The following is a 23467-nucleotide window of genomic DNA, read 5'->3' as shown; positions in this document are numbered from 1 at the left end:
CATTCAGCGAGTCGGAGCATGGAATGTCAGAAGTTTGAACGTAGTACGAAAGCTAAAAATCTTAAAAGGTAAATACAAAAGCTCAATTTACACTGTACAACAAAATTAAAGGATCGGTTTTTCGAAATACTGTAATTGTCTCCCACTGCGACGCGTACGTTTGAAATTTGACTGAAAGATGCCTACAAATATCCTCTGAAATGTTTCAAAAGTGTGGCGCCCTCCGGTGTATCCTCGGGCTCGGCATCGCCTCAATCAAGAAGTCTATACATGCGGAAAAAAGGCCGCAGCTCGGACGTTTATGTGAGCTGTGGATTAGTGATGTCACATTGGCACCAAATTTCACCACAGTTCTGCCCAATGCCAGCGTGGACGTTCCCACACGTTGAGAAGGTCATCACAGCCACTCTTACCCACATTTCAGTCCATTTTTGGACGTCTCTACGATTGAGGTCACACACCCAGCGTTTAAATCACGCAATTTTCTTATGGCTGACCGAGGAAAGCATTTCGAACGCACCGCCATAAGAGTGTCGATGAAACCATCCCTTTCCCTGGGGCGTTGAATCCCACCCATGAGTAACAAGAGGATGTTCTTGTCAACCTTTGACACTGATGACATCCTCGGACGTTTCAGCCTTCCCCTAAGGACATTGTGGAGCTGCGTCCACAATGAATGTGAACGCAACCCTTTGGAGTTCAACATAACCACAATTTTTGCTCTCGTATACAGGTTGGAACAGGGACCGTTCAAACCCATTCGACGGAATTCGAACGTGATCCGAAGCAGGAAAAGATACCGATATGTTTTCAGCCCTCTTGCTTTCCTCCCTCCTGTGGCGTGATCTCGCTGGAGTGCAACGTTAACATGCGCGTGAATAAAACGGAAAAGGAGCTCTCTAAGACCACCTCAGTTCGGCAACACTTCTATCACACTGATCATTCCGGACAATTATTTTAAACTTCAGTCTACTGTTCATCATTCCCAAACTGTGATCTGCGTCTATATCTGCTCCTGGATACGCTTTACAGTTCTCATCTCTGATTTCTGACTCCCTGTCTGACCATGATGTAATCCAGTTGGAATATTCCCTTGTCTCCAGGTCTTTTTGCAGCATATCTCCTTTTTTTTTAGTTTTTTGTACAGAGCATTCGCTGTTACCGACTGAATTTTGTTATAATTCTACTGCCAAGCTTCTATTTTCCCGTAACCTTTCCTTCCTTCCCTACAACCACTGGTGAGGGTTAGGCAACCCCTTGAATACGTTGTGGAAGAATTTGCCTGCCTTCAGGTAGTAGAGCAGTCGCCAGGCTGAACTGGTCTCAAAGTTTGTGACAGGTACATTTGTAACGTGAGCAAAAAATTTGCGTGGGTTGCACACGAGGGTGTTGCCGAACCGAGGGTCTTACAGGGACCCTCTGCCGTTTTATTCATGCACATGTTAATGTGGCACTTCCGCGATAATACGCTGAAAAAGTACGATTAGCCTTTGCTGCTTCGGATCGCTTCAGATTTCGTTGACTGCTTTTTGACGGTTCCAACCCGTACACGAGAGCAAAAATTGCGGTCGTACTGCACTGCAGAGGGGTGCGATCACCTTAAATGGAGATGCAGCCTCACGATATTCTTAGATAAAGGTTGAAACGTCCGAGGGTGCCAGTAGTGCCAAAGATTGTCAAGAACATCCTCCTGTCGTTTTCGATAGCGAACTGTGTGAGAATCAAAGCCCCAAGGAAAGGGGTGGCTTCATTGACGCCCCTAAGGCCTTTTCGTGTCGATTCTAAGCGGAAATGTGACAAATGTTTTCCTCAGCCATTCATAAGAAAACCGCGTGATTCCAAAGCTGAGCGTCGCAGTTCTGACATCTGTCACAGACACGTCAAAAGGAAGAGGTGAAATACAGGCGTTGTGTGACATGTCCACAGTGGGGTCGCGCAGGATTGCGGTTAATTTGGTGCCAATGTGACTTAACCGCCCTTACAACTCACGTGAACTTTCGTGCTGTAGCCTTTTCTTCGCATGTGTCGACACCTTGCTTTTTGAAGCATCGCCGAGCCCGGGAGTCACGTCCCCCAGTCCGTCACAATTTTGCACCATCACACAGGAAGGTTTAGGTTATTTTGACCTAAACTTGAAACTTACACACCTCAATGGGAAGCAACTATGGGGCGTAAAAAAGTGATCATTTAATTCTGTTGCACAGTGTAGATACAGTGTGGGTCAGTGAAGTGAAATAAAAGGATGAGGATTTCTGGTCAGACGCACGTAGTGTACTATCAGCAGCAGAAGAAAATGATGTAAAGAGAGTAGGATTCGTACGAACAGGAAAGTAGGGCAGAGAGTGAGCTACTGTGAACAGTTCAGTGGTAGGGATATTATCAGATTCGACGGCAAACCAACACGACAACAATAGCTCAGATATCCATGCCGAAGTCGCAAGTAGAAAATGAAGAGACACGGGGGTGATGGTATCATCTGGAGTGCCCCAGGGATGTGTGGTAGGTCCGCTGTCAGTTTCTATCTACATAAATGATCTTTTGGATAGGGTGGATAGCAATGTGCGGCTGTTTGCTGATGATGCTGTGGTGTTGGGGAAGGTGTCGTCGTTGAGTGACTGTACGAGGATACAAGATGACTTAGACAGGATTTGTGATTGGTGTAAAGAATGGCAGCTAACTCTAAATATAGATAAATGTAAATTAATGCAGATGAATAGGAAAAAGAATCCCGTAATTTTTGAATACTCCATTAGTAGTGTAGCGCTTGACAGTCACGTCGATTAAATATCTGGGCGTAACATTGCAAAGCGATATGAAGTAGGACAAGCATGTAATGGCAGTTGTGGGGAAGGCGGATAGTCGTCTTCGGTTCGTTGGTAGAATTTTGGGAAGATGTGGTTCATCTCTAAAGGAGACCGCTTATAAAACACTAATACGACCTATTCTTGAGTACTGCTCGAGCGTTTGAAATACCTATCAGGTTGGATTGAGGGAGGACATAGAAGCAATTCAGAGGCGGGCTGCTAGATTTGTTACTGGTAGGTTTGATCATCATGCGAGTGTTACGGAACTGCTTCAGGAACTCGGGTGGGAGTCTCTAGAGGAAAGGAGGCGTTCTTTTCGTGAATCGCTACTGAGGAAATTTAAAGAATCAGCATTTGAGGCTGACTGCAGTACAATTTTACTGCCACCAACTTACATTTCGCGGACAGACCACAAAGATAAGATAAGATAGATTAAGGCTCGTACAGAGGCATATAGGCAGTCATTTTTCCCTCGTTCTGTTTGGGAGTGGAACAGGGAGAGAAGATGCTAGTTGTGGTACGAGGTACCCTCCGCCACGCACCGTATGGTGGATTGCGGAGTATGTATGTAGATGTAGATGTAGAAAGTATCTGAGAATACTGAACGGTGATTCAGTACGTAAAGGATACGAAAATCTAATTATCGTGGGGGATTGGAAAGTGGTTTAAGGGAAGGAAGACATGAAAGAGTTACGGGAGAATAGGAGCTTGGCAGTAGGATTGAGAGAGAAAGAAAATACTAATTGAGTTCCGCAGTAAACTTCTGATGGAAACAGCGAATACTCTGTTGAAAAATCACAAAAGGAGGAGGAATATTAGGAAAAGACCTGAAGACATGGAAAGATTCCAGCTGGGTTACATCATGGTCAGATATTGGATTGTGAGGTGTACCCAGAAGTAGATGAAGTACCCAGAAGTAGATAAAGGCTCAGATCACAATTTGGTAAGGATGCACAGCAGACTGAAGTTAAAAAGAACTGCGTGGAAGTATCAGTGTGGAAAGAAGTGGCAGACATAAGTAGTGAGGAATGATGAGACGTGATAGAACTTCGCTAAGGATGCGATAAGGACTAACATATTAGGCAGTTCAAATGAAGAGGACTGGAAATCTCTAAAAAGGGCTCTCACTGATCGACAGTCAAGCATAGGTGCAAGGAACGTGACAGGAAGAAGTCTTGGGTAAGAGAAGAAATGCTTCAGTTGATCGACGTCAAACGAAGTACAAAAATGCTCAGGAAAAGTCAGGAAACCGGGAATATAAATCGGTTAGGAATTAAATAAATAGCGGGGAAGCCAAGGCAAAATGGCTGCAGGAAAGATGTGCAGAAATCGAGAGAGAAATTATAGGCGAAGTACTGTCTCACTAAATAAAAAAAGTCAAATTAAAAGCAGAGGTGCTAACGTTAAGAGTAAATTGGGAACTCCACTGTTAAATGCAGAGTGCAGAGCGGATAAGTGGAAAGAATACATTGACCGCCTCTATGGAGGACTTGTCTGATAACATGATGGGAGAAGAAAGAGTAGGCAATAGGAAAGAGATAGGAGTTACACTGTTAGAATCAGAATTTAAGAAAGCTCTGGAAGGCTTAAGATCAAATAAGGCAAAAAAAGAGTAGATAACATTCCATTAGAATTTCTAAAATCATTGGGGGAAGTTATAATCTAATGACTATTGAAGTTGGTGTGAAGAATGTATGAGACTGGGGATGTACCATCAGAATTTCGGAAATGTATCATCCATACAATTCCGAAGATAGCAAGGCCATTTAAGTGTGAAAAATACGCACAATCAGTGCAACATGTCATGCACCCAAGTTGCTAACAAGAATGATACTTTATACACAGAAGAATGGAAAAGAAAACAGAGGAACTGTTAGCTGACGATCAGTTTGGCTTTAGAAGAGGTAAAGGCACCAGATGCTATTCTGCCGTTGCGCATCATAATGGAAGCAAGACTGAAGAAAAATGAAGAAATGCTCACAGGATTTGTCGGCTTATACAAAGCGTTCGAGCATGTAAAACGGTAAAAAATGTTCTAAATGAGAAAAATAGGGTTAAGCTATAGGGAAATACGGATAATATACAAAAGTAACATGAACCAAGTTGGAACAATATGACTATAGGACCAAGAATGAAGGAAATCTTCCACTGTCCGTACTATTCAATCTGTACATCGAATAGGCAGTGACGGAAATAAAAGAAATATTCAAGAATATGATTAAAATTCAAGGTGAAAGGATATCAGCGATAAGATTCGCTGATGACATTCTTATCCTCAATGAAAGTGAAGAAGAATTACAGGATCTGTTGAACGGAATGGTCTAATGAGTACAGAACGCAGATCGAAAGAAAACCGAAAAAAGACGAAAGTAATGAGAAGCAGAAATGAGAGTAGGAAGAAACTTGACATGAGAACTGGTAGTAACAAAGTACAGAAAGTTAAGAAATTCATCTACTTTAGAAGCAAAATAACCTGTGACGGACGAAGCAAGAAGTACATAAAAAGCAGACTAGCACATGAAGAGAGGGCATTCCTGGTCAGAAGAAGTCTGCTAGTATCAAACATCAGCCTTAAAAGAGGTTCCTGAAAATCTCCGTTTGGAGCACAGTATTGTATACTGGGACTGTGGAAAAACCGGAAAAGGAATTAATCGAAGCGATGTGCTGATACGGAAGATGCTGAGTGTTAAGTGGACTGATAAGAAGTAAGGAGCCTCTCCGCAGAATCATGGAATATGTGGACGACGCTTACCGTAAGAAGGGACAGGATGTGTGTTTAGGCATCAGAGAACAACTTGCAACTTTCATGTTACTAGAGGGACCAACAGAATGTTAAAACTGTAGGAAGCGATAAAGAATGATTAGATATAACAAATGCTAGGTGGTGTAAGTGCTAAGTTGAACTGTTTGGCTCAGGAGATATTACAGGGGGCTGCATCAAACCAGTTATAAGACAGGTGACCCAACCCTCAGAAACTGTCAATGCCTGTCGATTAAGGGCGCCAGTGGCGCCATTGGTGGATCGAAAAACCTCTCCCTATGTGTCTGAAGCCTTCGGTTTGCTTAGTTCGAAGATTTTGGGAAAAGTAAAAAAAAAAAATTCACAAATTCAAATCTTCGGTTGTAGAACAAATATTTTCATTTGGAATAGACAATTATGCATGTGGCATGTTTTCATATACCTAAGGCACTGAAATACGTTTATGTGAGACAAAGCAGTAATAAATTTTTCGGAAAATATGTACAGACATCAGGAAAAAATGAATGAAAAACAAACGAAAAAGTGGACAATTATTTCCAGAAAGTGACCTGAAAGTAGGTAATACGTTGTGGTTCCAATGTAATTTTGTAAATAAGTGTTAACTTCCCGCTGACTAACCTACCAGTAATGCATGTTTGTAAGTCCAGTAAACAGCAGTATACGAGGGCTATTCGGAGAGTAAGGTCCGGTCGATCGCAAAATGGAAACCTCAGTGAAAATCCGATGAAGCTTTGCTTAGACGCGTTGGAAAGTGTTTCTTTTATGCCCGTCGACCGCGTCACGTTGCTCTTTTCAGTTCCGAAAGCACAGTGAGCATGTACAGATGCCTAGAAAATAATAGTCTCCCGCCAAATACGAGTGCCTATAAGAGATTTCGCCTGATTTCATGCAGCCCGCACTACGTAACTGTCATGCATTTCCTCCTTCATGACAATTCTCGGCCGCACACGGCAGAGGCAATGAGTACGCTCCTGCAGCGTTTTCGATGGGAATTGTTTGATCACCCACAATACAGCCATGACTTGGCTCCCTCTCATTTCCTTCTTTCGCTCAGATAAACCGATGTCTATGAAGACAACATTTTGGCACAGACAAGCTGCAGACTGCCGTAGAGAATTGGCTGAAAGCACAGGCGGCGTCCTTCTATGACGGTGATATTGGAAAATTGGTACAACGCTGTAACAAATGTATCAGTCGGAGCGGTGACTGTAGAGAAGTAGCTGGAAGGTGTAGCTAACTGTTGCCAGTAAAACATTTTGGATTTCCACTGTGGTTTCCATTTCGCGACCGTTCAGACCTTACTTACCGAATAGCTGTCGTACAACGACGAAACTTAAGAGCTCGTAGTCGCTTAGAGAGAGAGAGAGAGAGAGAGAGAGAGAGAGAGAGAGAGAGATACTGCATCCATTCTATTTGTTACCCAGAAGGTGTAATTTCGCACAATTACCTACTAACTTACTCAATTAAACTAGGCAACCTTTGGATTGTATTCAAGTATTTCACTAGCAGCCCTAGTCAGAATGGCTAGCACACGGGACTCGCTTTCGGGAGAACGGCGGTTCAATCCCGCGTCCGACCAGCCTGATTTAGGTTTTCCGTGATTTCCCTAAATCGCTCCAGGCAAATGACGAGATGGTCCCTTTGAAAGGGCACGACCGGCTGCCTTCCCCGTCCTTCCCTAATCCGATGAGACCGATGACCTCGCTGTCTGGTCTCCTCCCCCAAATAACCCAATCTCTAGTAAGAAACTGAAAGGATGACGATACTGTATCAAATGGCTCTGAGTACTATGGGACTCAACATCTGAGGTCATCAGTCCCCTAGAACTTAGAACTACTTAAACCTCAATAACCTAAGGGCATCACACACATCCATGCCCGAGGCAGGATTCGAACGTGCGACCGTAGCGGTCACGCGATTCCAAACTGAAGCGCCTAGAACCGCACGGCCACACCGGCCGATACTGTATCGCTGAGGGTATTTTTTTTTACTCTTAAGTTAATAATTAATAGAGAAGGCATAGTTTTTAAACGTTAGGGCTACAAATGTGTCGGAAGGAAGGAAGGTTAGTGCTTAACGTCCCGTCGACAAGAGGTCATTAGAGGCGGAGAAGAAGCTCTGATTAGGGCAGGATGGGGAAGGCAATTGGCCGTGCCCTTCCACGTGAACTATCCCGGTATCTGCCTGGAGTGATTTAGGGAAATCGTGGAAATCCTAAATTAGGATGGTCGGACGGGGATTTGAACCGCCGTCCTCCCAAATGCGAGTCTAGTGTGCTCGCTCGGTAACTCTGACGCATGAACGAACATTCAAACACAAGCAGAGGACTCCGGTCTCCTCGCGGTGATAATTATTCAAAAAGTGTTCAAATGTGTGTGAAATCTTATGGGACTTAACTGCTAAGGTCATCAGTCCCTAAGCTTACACACTACTTAACCTAAATTATCCTAAGGACAAACACACACACCCATGCCCCGGGGAGGACTCTAACCTCTGCCGGGACCAGCCGCACAAGCTATGACTGCAGCGCCCGAGACCGCTCGGCTAATCCCGCGCGGCGGATAATTATTGGAGCAGACGTTACCGACATGTTAAAACTACGCGCCGCTCCTCACAGAGTAAGACTGACGTTCTCTAACATAATTTAAAAAAGAAGTTCAATAAAGTAGTAATCATTTGACTCTATAGAGGTTACACGGCTGCGTACGTAGCAAGTGAACTGAACTATTTACCCATTTATGACTCTTGAAGTTCACACTTTACTAATTTAGCGAAAAACGTATGTAATAGTCCAGGCACTGCATATTTTTTAATCGAAAATGCATGTTGTTGTGTTCGACAGTCCGAAGGCTGGTTTGATGCAGCTCTCGATGCAAGCCTATCCTTCGCAAGGCTCTTCATCTCTGCAGAAATACTGTAGGTACATGCACTTGAACCTGCTTTTATAGTCAACCCTTCGTCTCTCTCTAGAATTGTTATCCCCCCCCCCTTCCATTACCATTTTCCTTGATTCCTCAGTATGAGCTCAACAGCCAGTTCCTTCTTCTACTCAAATTGAGCCACACATTCCCCAGTTGTATACGGTAGCACTTCATTAGTTATCCGGTCGACGCAATTAGCTAGTCTTCAGCATTCTTCTGTAGCACCACATTTCGAAATCGTCTATTATTTCTGTCTGAACTGTTTATCTTTTGCATTTCACATCCGTACAAGCCTACACATTACACAAATACGTACAGAAAAACTTCTCTGAAAAACATATTCCATGTTAAATTTTTCTTCTTCAGAAATGCTTTTCTTGCTACAGCCAGTCAGCATTTCATTTAGTCTCTACATCGACCATCGTCAGTGCTTTGCATTCCAAATAGCAAAGATCATCTCTCATAGTCTAATTTAGTTATCACCCCATGCCTCATTCAATTCAACTACAATCATTTACCCGAGTTTGACTTTTGTAATGGTCCTCTTTTAACCTATGTTCAAGACACTATCTATTCCCTTCAACTGATCTTCCAGGTCCTTTGCCGTTTCTGATAAAATTTGAATATTATCGGCAAACCTCAAACAATTTTATTTCTTCTCCCCGAACTTTAATTCCTTTTCCTTACTTGGATATAAAAATATGTTTTAATAACAATATTAAACTTCGAGCAATAAAAATCCTCCGATCACGACCAATAGCTTCTAAGTATCCCAAATTCTCAATACTGTGGAGACGAAACACACAACAGTATATAACAAAATTATTTTTTTTCTTTACCGGTCATCTAAGTGTACAACATCGACATGACTGCTCTGCAATCCTCACCCAAGTTTCGGTGCAAGTTTCACAGAACCACTTTCACACTATTTCTCGCCCGTTCCACTCTCTAATAGCACGTGGGAAAAATGGACACGTAAATCTTTACGTGCTAGCTCCGATTTCTCTTATGATGGTCATTTTTCCTTATACAGGACGCATTTTCGCATTCGCTGCAATGAAAAACTGCTTTGTTATAATGATTGCCACCCGACCTTGCGTATCATATTCATGTTCACGACAGTACAAACCTAGCCGAACTTCTTCGAATGGTCCGATGTCCTCCGTCAGTCCTATCTCTTAAGGATCCCATACTGCGCAGCATTACCCTAACAGATAATAGACATTCGTAGTTCAGGCATCCTATCTAGTAGATTTATTGCATGTTTTAAGAGTTCTACCAATAAAATGCAGTCTATGGTTCGCCATCCCCACATCATTTTCTGCGTGGTGGTTCCAGTCTAAGTTGCTCGTAATTATAATCCTTAGGTATTTAGTTGAATCGACAACCTTTAAATTTGTGTTATTGCTAAAATTTAGCGGATTCTTTTTGGTACTTTTGTGGAGGCTCACACTTTTTATTGTTCGAGGTCACCTGGCACCTTCCATACTATACAGATGTCTAAATCATTTTCTAATTCGTACTGATCTTCCGATGACTTTATTAAAAGGAAAAACGACAGCGTCACCTGTAAAAAACTTAAGAGGGCTGCTCAGATTTTCTCCTACATCATTTATATAGATTATGAGCAACAGAGGGTCTAACACTTCCTTAGGGAACGCCAGGCATCACATTTATTTCACTCTATGACTTTCCATCAACTACTAATGTCTGTGTCCTTTCTGTCAAAGAGGCAATGCAAATAAAGAATGTAGGCTGCATTGCGCCATATGTATGTAACTGTATGCTTAGTTTGAGGAATCTTTGCGAACAAAAGATACCTTCCTTCTAGCTTCAAAAAGCTAGATATTTACGGAACTTTAGCACCGAAGACGTGATGTTTGCAGAAAATCTGTTCCGACGGCGCTTTCATTGAAGACCCGATGAAGGTCATATAAAACTGGGGCAAGTGAATTTTCAGTCTGTTTCATGAAGCAGATCTTGTCATAACTTGTTCACAAAGCATGAATGTTTGCGCCATATTTCACAGAACCTCAGTCCATACGGCTCTGTATCATAACCATGTTGTGTAAAGAATGTAGAAAATGTGTACGAAAAATATTTGTTGATAACTCTAGAATAAAAAGGGTTGATTTACGGTCACCCTCTATTCTACCACCCAGTGAAGAAAGAAAGGTGAGGGTTTAAAGCCAGTCGACGATGCTCTCACTGTAGGGTTGGGTTGTTTGGGGGAGGAGACCAGACAGCGAGGTCATCGGTCTGCTGTCACTGGAGAAGACGAGCTTAATGAAGCGTGCTAATATTCACAGACAATCGGTTTCAGGGTAACCTTAGTAACTCTATAGAGTAACGCTACCTGAAAAGGAGAAATTTTCTTTTCAGAGGACGCTACGTGGCTAATGATGTGAGCTCTACAAGAAACGAAGACAGTGAATCTACTTCAATATAGGCCTGTAGCATATCACATCCCGAAGATGGCTTCAGGTTTCAACACGTTAAACAATGAAATATCACGTAATTTTTTTTATTCCTAAAAGTAAAAACTGGAAGTCTGGAAATGTGGGGAGACAAAAGAATGTTACAAAATTACGCGGGCGGAAAATTATATTGCAACAAGGGCAGATAGTTGACACGCCTTTAGGGAAAAAGCATATGAAAGAGCAAGGCGGGTATGTAAGTTGTTTCGATAGAATATTGGCACAGGCTAGATTTTTGGAACGAATTCAAAGCAGCCGTGGTACACTTGACTAAAAAAATAGTAATTTTTTGAAGATTCTGGAATGTTTTTAGTTATACTAATTGAGAAACAGTCCAATATTAATTTCGGAACACTTTGTAGTTTCGGTCGAAATCGGTCAACTCCTGTATCGTGTGTGTGTGAAATCTTATTGGACTTAAATGCTAAGGTCATCAGTCCCTAAGCTTACACACTACTTAACCCAAATTATCCTAAGGACAAACACACACACCCATGCCCGAGGGAGGACTCGAACCTCCGCCGGGACCAGCCGCACAGTCCACGACTGCAGCGCCCGAGACCGCTCGGCTGATCCCACGCGGCTCCTGTATCGTGTGTGCGTGCGTGCAGCAGAAGTTAATTTTTGGCGTGAATTTCCCGTAACTGTTACCAAACGACATACATTATTACGGGAATAAACAGTACCACTACGTAAGGGTTAGAGATTTATCTGCCATATGTAAGAATATAGAAGTCAAACATACTACTCAGTATACGAGTAAAAAGCCCCGGTCTGCTCCCTCATGAATAATGAGTCTGTGTATAATGTACCGTACTGATTTACCTGTATGTGACGGGAGTATGAATGATAAGAATTGATCTACAGTTATTAAAAACTACAAGCATTTCCGGCTTGAATTAAAATCAAAATATTTTAGAAGGCTGAAAATCCAGTTTGTTGCGTTTCGTTGCAAGACGAGATTTTTATGCCTTCCCTTGTGATTTCTCGTTAATAAATCTGAAAGTGATATGTAAGTACGCTATGACAGATGCTGGCATGTTTCCTAATGCCGTAAGTACTGTGTCTTGGTATTGGTAGGGAACGGACCACAGTAAACTTAGTCTCCGAAATTAGATGACTGGATTAGTGGATATTAATAAACGAAGATGCAAAGAAATAAAATGATTTCAGTGAAAATTGGCGAGGAACACTGAAACCGCAAAGTAATGAATATGTCGTAACCACTGATGAATTGTTCTAGGCTGGAAGCAAGCGCTGGCACTGCATCTGACGGATGATTTCAGCTGTCATTGTCGGCAGTTTTATACATCATTTATTAGTGGTCTGTATTACAAGAATTATAACCTACTTAACACGATAATTTGGCAGACTGACTTATACATCAGTTACCCTGTTCTATGTCAAATCGAAACCGCACAAAAAAAGTCATATTGCAAGAAAGACTCAGTAAAATATAGTATACATTTTGTTTAATTCGTTATTTTCTAGTGCTACAAAACATTTATATTTTATGTATTGAAAGCAAGACGAATGATCGCCGTTGAACAGAAATCTGTCTGGGACAGGGTTGCCATCCGTCCCGATATACCGAGACTGTCGCCGTTATGGACTTTCTTGTCCCGACAAGTCCCAATTTTGTTCCGATTTTGTAAAATATGATACGAGCTTGGCTCAAGTTCTGAAGTAATTCTATCTGTTAGCACAACGTGTAAATGCAGCCGGAGTTAGTTTTATTTATGTCAACAAGTTTACGTTGACAAGGTCGTCTCATAGATGGCGTTGCATCGTCGATGTGAGCACCTTCCAGATCTAGCGCTATCGTTCGAGAAAATACAACACTTCTCCAGTAGTACGGGGCTGGAACTATTTAAGCATCGCCACGAGGAACAATCGGGCAGTTCCCGTTTCAATAACGTTTCGATAAGACGATCCATTCTAAATGTAATATGAACAACGAGTGCAAGTTAGCAATGTTTTGAAGTGTTTACAGCGGCTATATAGGGCGTGAAGTGTATAGTTACGTGTCCTTCGATGACTAAAGTGTTAATGTCGACTGTTTACCGTCTAATCAACTTATCATAGCTTACAAAATGTCTAAGGATGGAAAGAGAAAGTGTCACTTTTCAGATGGTTACACAAAAGAGTGATCTTTTGTCAAGAAAGCATCAAGAAGCGTTGTGTGAGGTTTGTAGCTGTACCTCACGGAGATAAGGCAGTTGTGAGGCCTACGAAGAGTCATACAAATAGATTCGCGGTAGCATCGACATCAAAGCGTATTTCTACATTCATGCTAAAAGAAGATACCCAGGAAGAATTCCTCGTTGCTGCTGCAGAACTAACAACAGCTTAGAAAGGAGTCAAGCGTCATCAGTCCTTTACCGTAAAACTGAATGCCGCAGTGTATGTTTACCCCAAAGTGGCCGCAAAGCAGTCCACAGGCAGGACTAGAGCTACAGTGATTTTTTAAAATATTACAGCAGCACACTTGTTTCCGAATGCATAAAATAATTTCAAGAAGTTTCATTTTATGGGATAGGCACCGACTCATGGAACAGCAAGGCTTTTTGTGGAGACAATTCCAATTTCGGTGGGCTTCATCGACGCGACCAGCGGAATGTGTTCACCAAAAGAAAAAAAGAAAGATGAAGCAGAAAGTGGATGGCCTGCCCATATTCTCCATAATACTATATCAAGCGCTGCTGGAGTCTTAACTGTCGACACTGAAATAATCGTCATGAAAATGTTTAATTATTTTTCAGTTCGCACGGTAAGGACACCCGCGCGCGGTTGCCGAGCGGTCTAGGGCGTCTCGTCACGGTCCGTGGGTCTCCCCCCGTTGGAGGTTCGAGTCCTCCCTCGGGCATGGGTATATGTGTTGTCCATAGTGTAGGCTTAGGGACCGATGACCTCTGCAGTTTGGTCCCATAAGAGCTTACCACAAATTTCCAATTTTTTCCGGTAAGGACAGAGAAGCTGAAAGATTTCTGCTTACACGTTGATGTCAATCATCAGACTCTTCTATCTTACTCAAAAACATGAAAGCGGACGCCAATACCCACAGCTGAGAAAATTCTTAAGCTCTGGATTATATTAAAACAATTTTTTGATGCCAAAGACTGTCCACCTACAATAATTTCTGAGTTTTTCGGTAGTTCGATCAGTGTAATGCACTTCATGTTTCTACAGTCAAACTTGGCTCTGTTTGGAAAAAAAATACAAAATGCTATGAGAAAGAAAGTCTCGATAATTGAAATAAGAAATGTATTAATCGACACCCAAAGACATGTGAATGAAAGAAAGACCGCCAATTTTATTGGCATGCAAAACAAAATGAAGTTGAACAAATTAAAGAATGAGAACCCTAACCAAGAAATTATTAATCTGATTTCGAAATTTGAGGAAGAGACAATGGTTTTCTGTACCATAGCATTTGATTACTTAGAGAAATGGGCTGTTTATTTTAATAAATATGAAGTATTTGGTTGTATGATACTTTCTGAAACCCCAGATTGGGTGATGATTGAAAACACAATTATAAACCTGACGAAAATGGTGTGAAGCTTTCAGGCGACAATTGTTTTCACGAATATATGTATCTGAAGACCTTTATAGAAACCAAGCGTGACTCGGAAGAATAGAAATCTAAACACTCCGTGGAAGATAGGTGGATTTACTTTCTTAAGGAAACCGAAAATTCTGAGCGCAAACGCCTGCTTCTACAATAATGCGAGTATTTGTTTTCTTTTCCCTCACACAACGCCATTGTGGAAAGAGTATTTTCTCTGATGTCGGTCCAGTGGACTGATGAAAGAAATCGACTGCTGCCAGGGACTGTGAAATCAGTCTTTCAGTGCCCGTTTAACTACAAGCTGATTTGCATGGAGTTTTATACCGCGAATACGTAAATGGGAAAAGACTTGCTGGAAAAGGTGAAATCTTCCGAAGAATATGGTGTACCAGCTACTTATACCCCAACAAGTTCTATCTAATTGTGTTGTAAATAAAATATAATTACATTAAATAAATTTTTGACCTCATTTCTATACACCCCTCTCAAAGTGTACCCGACGTGGTTCCAGCTAGATGTGGCAAACCTAGTCTCGGAGCACATGAAAACAGGGATTGTGGAATCGACTACACCAGTGACGATGGTCCGGTACTAAATAGTGAAGGGCCTCTAGTGGTAATGTAATACAGAAAGCATTGACCTGTACACAGTTTCTGGGACATGGAACAACTTTAGATGGAAGAATGGTACAGAAAAGAAGGTCGAAAGTAGCGGTAATTATTATACGCTGAACGTTCCCGCTATTAAATAAAATATTATTTAAGCTTTTACAACACATTTTCGCTTCTTTTACTTCCGAATCCAGCGGAGACTTTCTGAGATCATTTCTTCGTATCTGTGCTATAGTGGAATTGTTTGAGGGGGGAAAGATTTACACTTTACGTGTGTTATCTATTCGTGAATGCGCTTGATGCGCTTGCGATTTGCACATTCACGTTCTTCGGAAGGTTACCCGCAGCTGATCAAGGACAGACTGACAGACTATACAAACTGACCCCATACAAATCCACAGCAGCACAGACTGTATCTACTCTTTTTATTCTTTCAAGGAGTACACGATACGCCTGTTGTAATCATAGTGGAAGTTGTGGCCAGTGTTGCTAGTATTCCATTCGGACTGTGTGATGCAACTTCGTTTGGACTTCTTCCTTGTTGCAGTCTGTTTAGGTGTGGCAGCCATCTTTATCTTCGTTGATTCTATCTTCTGTTTAAAAATTACAAGTCTTTTCCGCACTTCACCATTTCTAAAATTATTTAGCACTTTGAGGAATTTCAGCGATCTCATGTCTGATTCCCACATGATACTAAGGTAGTCACTCGTAATCCATGTCTCCTAGCAATACAGCAAATACCAACACTTTATAAAATTTCATTCTTGTTTCCATTTTCGTACTTAATGCTCCAGATTGTTCCACGTGCTTATTCAGTTTGCGATCGATGTTATGTTCACTGTCAAGTTATGTCACATTCTTACAAAATCGGTTTTTCTTTTAACAGTGTGGAAGCGATCTCACCGGCTATTCTCGACCTCCGAACGGAGGTACTACATCACTGATAAAATGATGGAATGACTACTCGCAACAGTGTGATTACAAATATAAATCACCTCTTCTGTTAACTTGGTATTGAATCAATCACAAAACAGGGGCAATTGCTATACACATCAATTTTGTAACACTAATCAGACAAAAAATTAGAAGCGTAATTTTTTTGTCTTGAGTTACAATTGCAGAACGTTTAAGACAAGACAAAATGCTTAAGACAGGAATAAAAAAAAGAAAATAATTTATTTATAACATAAAACCACATAACAGGTGTTTAACAATTATTTGGAAAAATGACGATCGTAACAAATTTACTATCAGTTTCCTTAAAATAGTCCTACCTGTACAGACCCGTCATTTTATAAAATACCTGAAATGATGAAATTCTACAACGTTTCGGCCGTACTGTAGCGGACTATCTTCAGAACATAGATTAATATAGCTGGAGAGTGAGCGCTTCAATACATGGCATTTCTAACGGAGTCATAAAACCATGTGAAATTTATTGGACTTATGGTACAGTTAGAAACAAGGATGTACTGAAGCAACCACTCCCTGGCTCAGTCGATGCCGTGAGCAAGGCAACTGCAAGACGGCCGAAACCTTGGTTATTTCAGCTTTTTAAATACAATTTGAAATGACTAGGCAGTAACCCAAAATGATTTTAATGAGATTGGCACCAGCCGCAGAAGCCACGTTTTGGACTATCAGTTGCTTGTGTTTCCTCGCTCTTCACTACCGCAGATATCGCTAAAAAGTTACGAGCTCTAAATCAGCTCCAAGAAATCTGTGAAAAAAATGCGCAAAATGTAAAACACTTATTTGAGCTCGTCGGAGTAGAGGTGATATACGGGACATCACGAATCATAATGAAAACGATCGAAAGGGTTCGCCACTTTGGATTATTCGGAAGTAAAAGAAGCGAAATGCGTGTTTTCACAGTCTATGTATCGTCGAAGAGACAGTACAAAAAATGGTTCAAATGCCTCTGAGCACTATGGGCCTTAACTTCTGAGGTCATCAGTCCCCTAGACGTAGAACTACTTAAACCTAACTAATCTAAGGACATCACACACATCCATGCCCGAGGCAGGTTTCGAACCTGCGACCGTAGCGGTCGCGCGGTTCCAGACTGTAGCGCCTAGAACCCTCGGCCATCGCGGCCGGCTCGAGACAGTACAAAGTAGGAAAGCAGATATAGAGATAAATTTCCGACGTGGAGAACAGGTTAACGCGAAATGCTACTGCGATCAATGCAAAATACTGTGTAAGTTCATACTTGTTTTTTTTCCTTTTAACACGACGTCGCTTCTCGGACGAACAGATACACCAGATTTCTGCCGCAGTGACGTCACCATTACTTAATGATTTCTTTTTATTTTCATTCGTTAGACCGAAAAAAGGTAGTAATGGTTGCTACTGATGCTACGTTACCGCTCTTCTTAGGGCACTGGCATTGCCCAAACACTTCAGTCAGTTTTCAAATTCATGGTTGGATGAGTCGAAGTCGCTGAATTATGTGTCGCCAACAGTGAAATTGATGTTTAAATCATTTCGAGTTCTGTTGTGTGTTGAAACAGACTGAGAGTGTAAAAATTAGAAGATATCGAAAGTACAGTTTTTTCGTATGCATCGCTCAACACGAAATTTTGTAACACGAAATGATATTTCAGTGACCTCAGTTCGCTACTGTTGATTATGCAGATGTGAAAGAAGCGATGCTCGTACGACAGAAGCTTAAACAGGCTTTTTTTTCAGTACAAGAGAGGGTATAAAATACAAAAGGACAGTTTCTACTAAGGAGCCGGGTGTTGCTGTCGTGAAAAACACTTCACACAAAAAATCGTTTAAAATGGCAAAATACTTAGATCATGAGAAAATAATAACTAAGCAATTTCACGCATTGTTTTTCTTCTTTTAACGCAAAACCAGAATCATTCAAACATGAAAAGAGCTCGCTCCTCAACCGAATACATACAGGTCTTGTTTATATTAACCTCACTGATATCCACATTTACGGCTTTTTTGGGGTTTGAGTGAAGTCTAGTAAAGAATGTTAGCATTTGTCTTCGGGCACTGCTATTGTCAAGACACTTCACCTAGTTTTCTTATTTGATGATGCGTGTGTCGGTGAACAGTGTGTCGAAATATTTCTTGTTGTGTTTGTTTGCGTGGCTATCTTCCACAGCGGCTTTTAAATACTAATTATTACTGTTTTCGCGTCTTACGGTTACTGAAAATAAGAGTTTTCCCTAGAGGCGTTTCGCTGTTACCCTATTTAGAAAGCATCTCCAGTGGTCATTCTGGAAATAAATATATCTCTGCATTTACCCGCCCGGTTAGCCGTGAGTGTTAATGCACCGCTTCCGGGACGCGGAGGTGCGTCAGCTAGCATGGATGTGGTTTTTCAGGTGGTTTCCCAACACATAACTAAGTGAATACCGGGCGGATACCGAAGTCTCACTTCACTTACACGATTCGCAGACGTTTGGAAAACTTTCGCTCACTTTCAAATGTATGAATTTACTCGCAGACAGTTGAGATACACATAGAGTTCTGGTCTGTCAAAATTACTTTTTGGTGGTTTTGGTACAGTACACCAATGACGTAGTAAATAGTAGGATTACCAGTAGGATTGGTAGCGTTGGTAGGGAAAGAAAATAGATGAATGTGTGAGAGAAACTGAGAGCTGACGACTTAGCTTTGTTTTTTATTTGTTTGTTTTGCACATAATGGAACCGCACATAACTCAGTGTTAGTTCTTTGTGTAGTTTACGTCATTACAATTCCATAAGTAACAAAAATTAATTGACTTCGTAACTTGTGCACTTTTAGGGAATCAAAGAAAATTACTTTTGATGGAAGTAAGTACAATGCACGTGCAGAAACATATAGTTGTCTGTGTAATTGTTTTTGGGTTTTTGAATTGAATGGAACGCTCTACTTCATGATCAAAGGCAAGTTTCCTGTTATTATTATTAAGTACGAAAGTTGTTTATGAATAACAGAAACATGTTTTATATAAGCTATAGGAAGTATTGATACGATGTTTGTTATGTTTTTTTTAATTTTACTTTCTCTTAGGAAATTTGTTTTTTCTAGCGCTATGTGATAAATCTGGCTCTTATTTCACTACAACACCTCTCTATTCCAAACTACACATCAGAAAATGTCTAATAGAAACTGAACTAAACACTGAAAATTTCAGTTTTGCTATAAGTACAGCTTATTTTTAAATAACAGAGAGGGGGATAACTATGTAGAACAAAAATATTCTGTAGGTTACGCGGCCTTTTATACACCATTACACTATTTATAGACGCTCCACAGCTTCCGGTTTCTAAGGGAATCTAGTAAGGCGCTAATTGCTTACGCAAATAAAGCGATCTAAATGAGGTAGCGCCCCACAGGTATGCAACACGCCTAACGCACAGGTAACGCGGTTGCGGTATTAACTGACCAAGGGTACTAGGAAAACTACCGTAGTCTACGCTTATTTAAGGTAGCCTACGGTAGTTTTACAACACTAGGCACACATGTTCCTCCTGGGGGAGGGGGAGTGGTGGGGAGGGGTACGTGGGTGGCGACAGGAAGGGCATCTGGCCATCCCTTGAATTAAACAACCACACGTTAATAACCATGCCGACCCAGCGCCGAAGCGGGACAAAGGCACAAGAAAAAGAAGTAAAAAAGAAGATGAAAATGTTTCTACATTTTCTGTTTGTAGATTATAAACAGTTTTTCATGTTTTACACAAAATTTGTAATGAAAACTGTTTTTAAAGTATAAATAGCAAATTTAGAAACATTATGTAACATTATACCATATTACCAGAATGATCACTGCTTTGTAAATGAAAGCGAAATGTGTCTGGTTAAAAACAATAAGTTAAGCTTAAAATGGGATGAACTGTAGCATTTGAGCGTTTAGTATTATCTATTAAAGTTCCACAAGATTGAACATACATTTTATTTCGTTCCCATGTAGCATTAAAAAAAATATTTCGGTGCTCTCAGTCTCATGTTAAAACTTTTGCATTGTACATAAAAGGCAAAAAATGCTAACGGCGGTTTGAGTTCGGTACCTTGGAGCCGTAGTATGCAGCGGACCTCGCGTGCGACGGGTCTATCGGCGGAGTATCCACCCCTGCGGCTGTGCCCGGAGCGAAGCCGGGCCGGTCCGTGGAGGCAGAAGACGCGCCGACGATGCGGCGGACAGCAGCGGGCAGCGGACGCTGCAAGCTGAGTAGCGGGCGCGGAGCGAATGCCGACTGCGCCGCAGCGGTACCGGCGACGGCCCGCGAGCATGGCGCCCGCCCCGCGCATGCGCCGAGCGCCGACGGGGCGGGGCCTGCGCCCGCGCCGCCTCACCCCACCGCCGATTATGCTAAAGGATCGGCGCCCGCCGCGTTTGCGAAAAGGGAATAAAGCGCCGCGCGGCCGCGAGGAGGGGGAAAAGGACTCGTCCCCGGGAGGGGGGAGCACGCGAGGCGGGGTCGGAGGAGGCGGCCGCGCCACGTGGTCGCGCGCCTGTGGAGGGGATGGCCGCGGCAAGATAAAGTGTTTGCCTTCCGCCATTGGCGGCGCTCGCAGCGCGTGACAAACGCGCTTGTTTGTTCCGCAGGCCCGACAAAGCAGGTTACGCCCCCCTGGCATTAACGCGGTTCGGCACCGCTTGTCACCTGACTAAGGCGACCCACTTACGCTTGGCGGTTGGGGAGGGAGAGCGACTTTGTAAGCAACTCCTCAGTGGAAAACAGGCTGAATCCCGTCTAAGCTTACAGCGTGTCTCAAGATGTAACACACACAAATGGACGTCATAAATACTATATTACTCCCAGTCCCGAGGAAGCGGCGCACTTGGAGGAGCTCCACTTTGCATGCTGAAGGAACTTCATAGCCGTCACCTAACAGTAAAATAATACGACAGCGATTTTTTCTTCTCCTATTTTTGGCTGTAGGACCTGTACCTGTTTCCTGATGATGTTGTTTTAGGTGCTGTTTCATTGGAATTTGTGTTAAGGTACATTTCATTTTTAGCCTCAGAGTTTGATGGACATTCGTTACACTGGAGAATTTTCTTATATCACAACGTTTCTGAGATGAAAACTGCTTTCTGAACAACTGAGTTACAAATAATCAACTCTTAGACTCTATTCAGGGTGATTCGGCAGCTCCTACCTATGGGTTTTACGCAACCCACAGCACCTTCAAAAACCACACAATTTAATGCAGTTAAATTTTGTACTAGAATACATTTCCTTGGAGGCGACAGTTTTCGATTTATTCGAGTAAAACGCGTTTGAGGCTCACTTTTGTACGTTTAACTGGAATAATTCGAAAACTATATCCCAGTACAAAATTTGACTAGTTCAAATTTCGTACAAAAAGATCTTGTTCATTTTTTTTTTCTGAAGTACCACTAGTTCGCGCATAGCGAGCGAGAGAATATCAAAACCTTGCGTGTGATATTTGGTGTTGTGGGTTGCATAAAACCCGTAAGTAGGGGCAACAGAATCACACTGTACTAGGGGCATTCAAATGAAAGCGAGACAGATGGAAAAAAGTAGGTAAACAGTTAATCATTTCAAAAGTAATCGCCATAACTGTTAATACATTTATTCCACTCTGAGACAAGACGGTCAGTTGCTTAATGGAATATGCGGTTGCCTTCTCTAACAACCTCGTTCCCTCAGTTCAGTAACCACAAAGATAATACAAATGGTTCAAATGGCTCTGAGCACTATGGGACTCAACTGCTGAGGTCATTAGTCCCCTAGAACTTAGAACTAGTTAAACCTAACTAACCTAAGGACATCACAAATATCCATGCCCGAGGCAGGATTCGAACCTGCGACCGTAGCGGTCTTGCGGTTCCAGACTGCAGCGCCTTTAACCGCACGGCCACTTCGGCCGGCACAAAGATAACAACTATAGATAATTGAGTTATGGCATATCTGTGAGTATCAGCGGGGGAATAAGCGTATAATATTCTGAACAGGAAAACGCGATTGTAGATCCGTTGTTCCTCATTAACAACCAATAAATATACCCACCTTAATCATCTGCATATATTGTTGACTCCGCTCGTCGTCCAGTAAAGTTCGAGGTATGACTCCTCCAGAAGTCCTATTCATATCAGGTTTACGAGAAAACATTAACTTGTTCTCGATGGAATATCGTGGTATATTCTCGAACTCAATTATGTCAACAACATAATTCTCTTCATCCATTCGACAAATAGAGGAAAAGGTGTAAATATGGACACCCTCTTTTGTTTTTGACTTAAAGGTACGGTACTATCTTTTCTAAAAAGTCTAGATTTTACACCTTCTTTAACAACTATAACAAGTTTAAGAAATGATGAGAGGCGAAACAATGATTAGTATCCATTATTTATATTCGAAAACAAAGATTTTCAAAAAGCTTGTAAAATGGAACTGCAAAAAAGGGGGTGCAAATACGGGCATCCACAAAAATGTGCAAGAAATCTTTTGAAATATTTTAATGAAATGAGTTAAAACAATACAAAATGGTGGACTAGACTACAAAAAGCAACTTTCGTACCTACAGGCATGGAATCTGAAATTATTTACAGTAATCGCAAACGTAAGTAGTTCCTTCAGCGCCAGCACATTCTAAGTGTGCTCACATTTGGCACATAACACATTTAATCCACACCTCTCCTGTCTTGAGAGAACTTTTCATCACTAAAGATGCAACTTGCATCGCTCGAGTCTGGTGTATCCCCATCGTTCACATCAAGGTCATTATCGCTGTCCACAAGATGAGGGCTGCAGGAGCCTGAAGCGTTCGATGATGGATCAGGTAGTTTTGTGGAAGAAATTTTCTTTTTTTGAAGGCCTTTGGATTTTGCTCCTCTAACCCCAGAGAAACTCAACGACCGGTACTTGACAGCACTTTTTTCAAACGACTTTGTCGACTGATCTGGCGTTCCAGTGATGTGGCGGGCTGTTGTTGCTTTTCGTCACCGCGTTGTGGTTCTCTTCTTAATGTTGGGGACAGGTGATACATCGAAAGGTGAAACTGCATTTGTTGAAGTGTCTGGAGAACTTCCCGGTGTTTCAATGGCCTCACCAATTGGCATAGCTAGAGCTTGACGTGACTGTGTACCAATATAACTCGAAGAAGCAGCAGACGACGTCGATGGTCCAGAGACAGCAAGTACAGGAGCATGTAATTCAGAAACGTTACGCCTATGTTCCACTGTGAAGTAAGTTTTTCCTACAACCAACTCAGCAGCATTGAAATCAGCATAAGTGAAGATATAACGGTCCATAGGGTATAACCCAGTTAATTTGAATCCGTTTATTGCTATCTCAGCTGATTGGGTACGAAGGTAGGCTTGGCCAAAAACGTCCATAACGTC

The 23467-nt window shown here is 41.9% G+C and overlaps 1 protein-coding gene across 1 annotated transcript in view; it reads right to left on the bottom strand.

Annotated features, from left to right (window-relative positions):
• Positions 1-23467, bottom strand: part of LOC126235427 (hematopoietically-expressed homeobox protein hhex) — a 419468-nt gene that overhangs the window by 346168 nt on the left and 49833 nt on the right. Inside the window, exon 3 of the mRNA XM_049944151.1 lies at positions 20163-20319. Within this exon, the coding sequence (XP_049800108.1) occupies positions 20163-20319 (157 nt within the window). The remainder of the gene's footprint in view (positions 1-20162; positions 20320-23467) is intronic.

Source organism: Schistocerca nitens, chromosome 2 (assembly GCF_023898315.1).
Source record: "Schistocerca nitens isolate TAMUIC-IGC-003100 chromosome 2, iqSchNite1.1, whole genome shotgun sequence".
NCBI lineage: Eukaryota > Metazoa > Arthropoda > Insecta > Orthoptera > Acrididae > Schistocerca > Schistocerca nitens.
The sequence above is the reverse complement of the archived record's forward strand: the minus strand, read 5'-3'. Positions and strand labels throughout refer to the sequence as shown.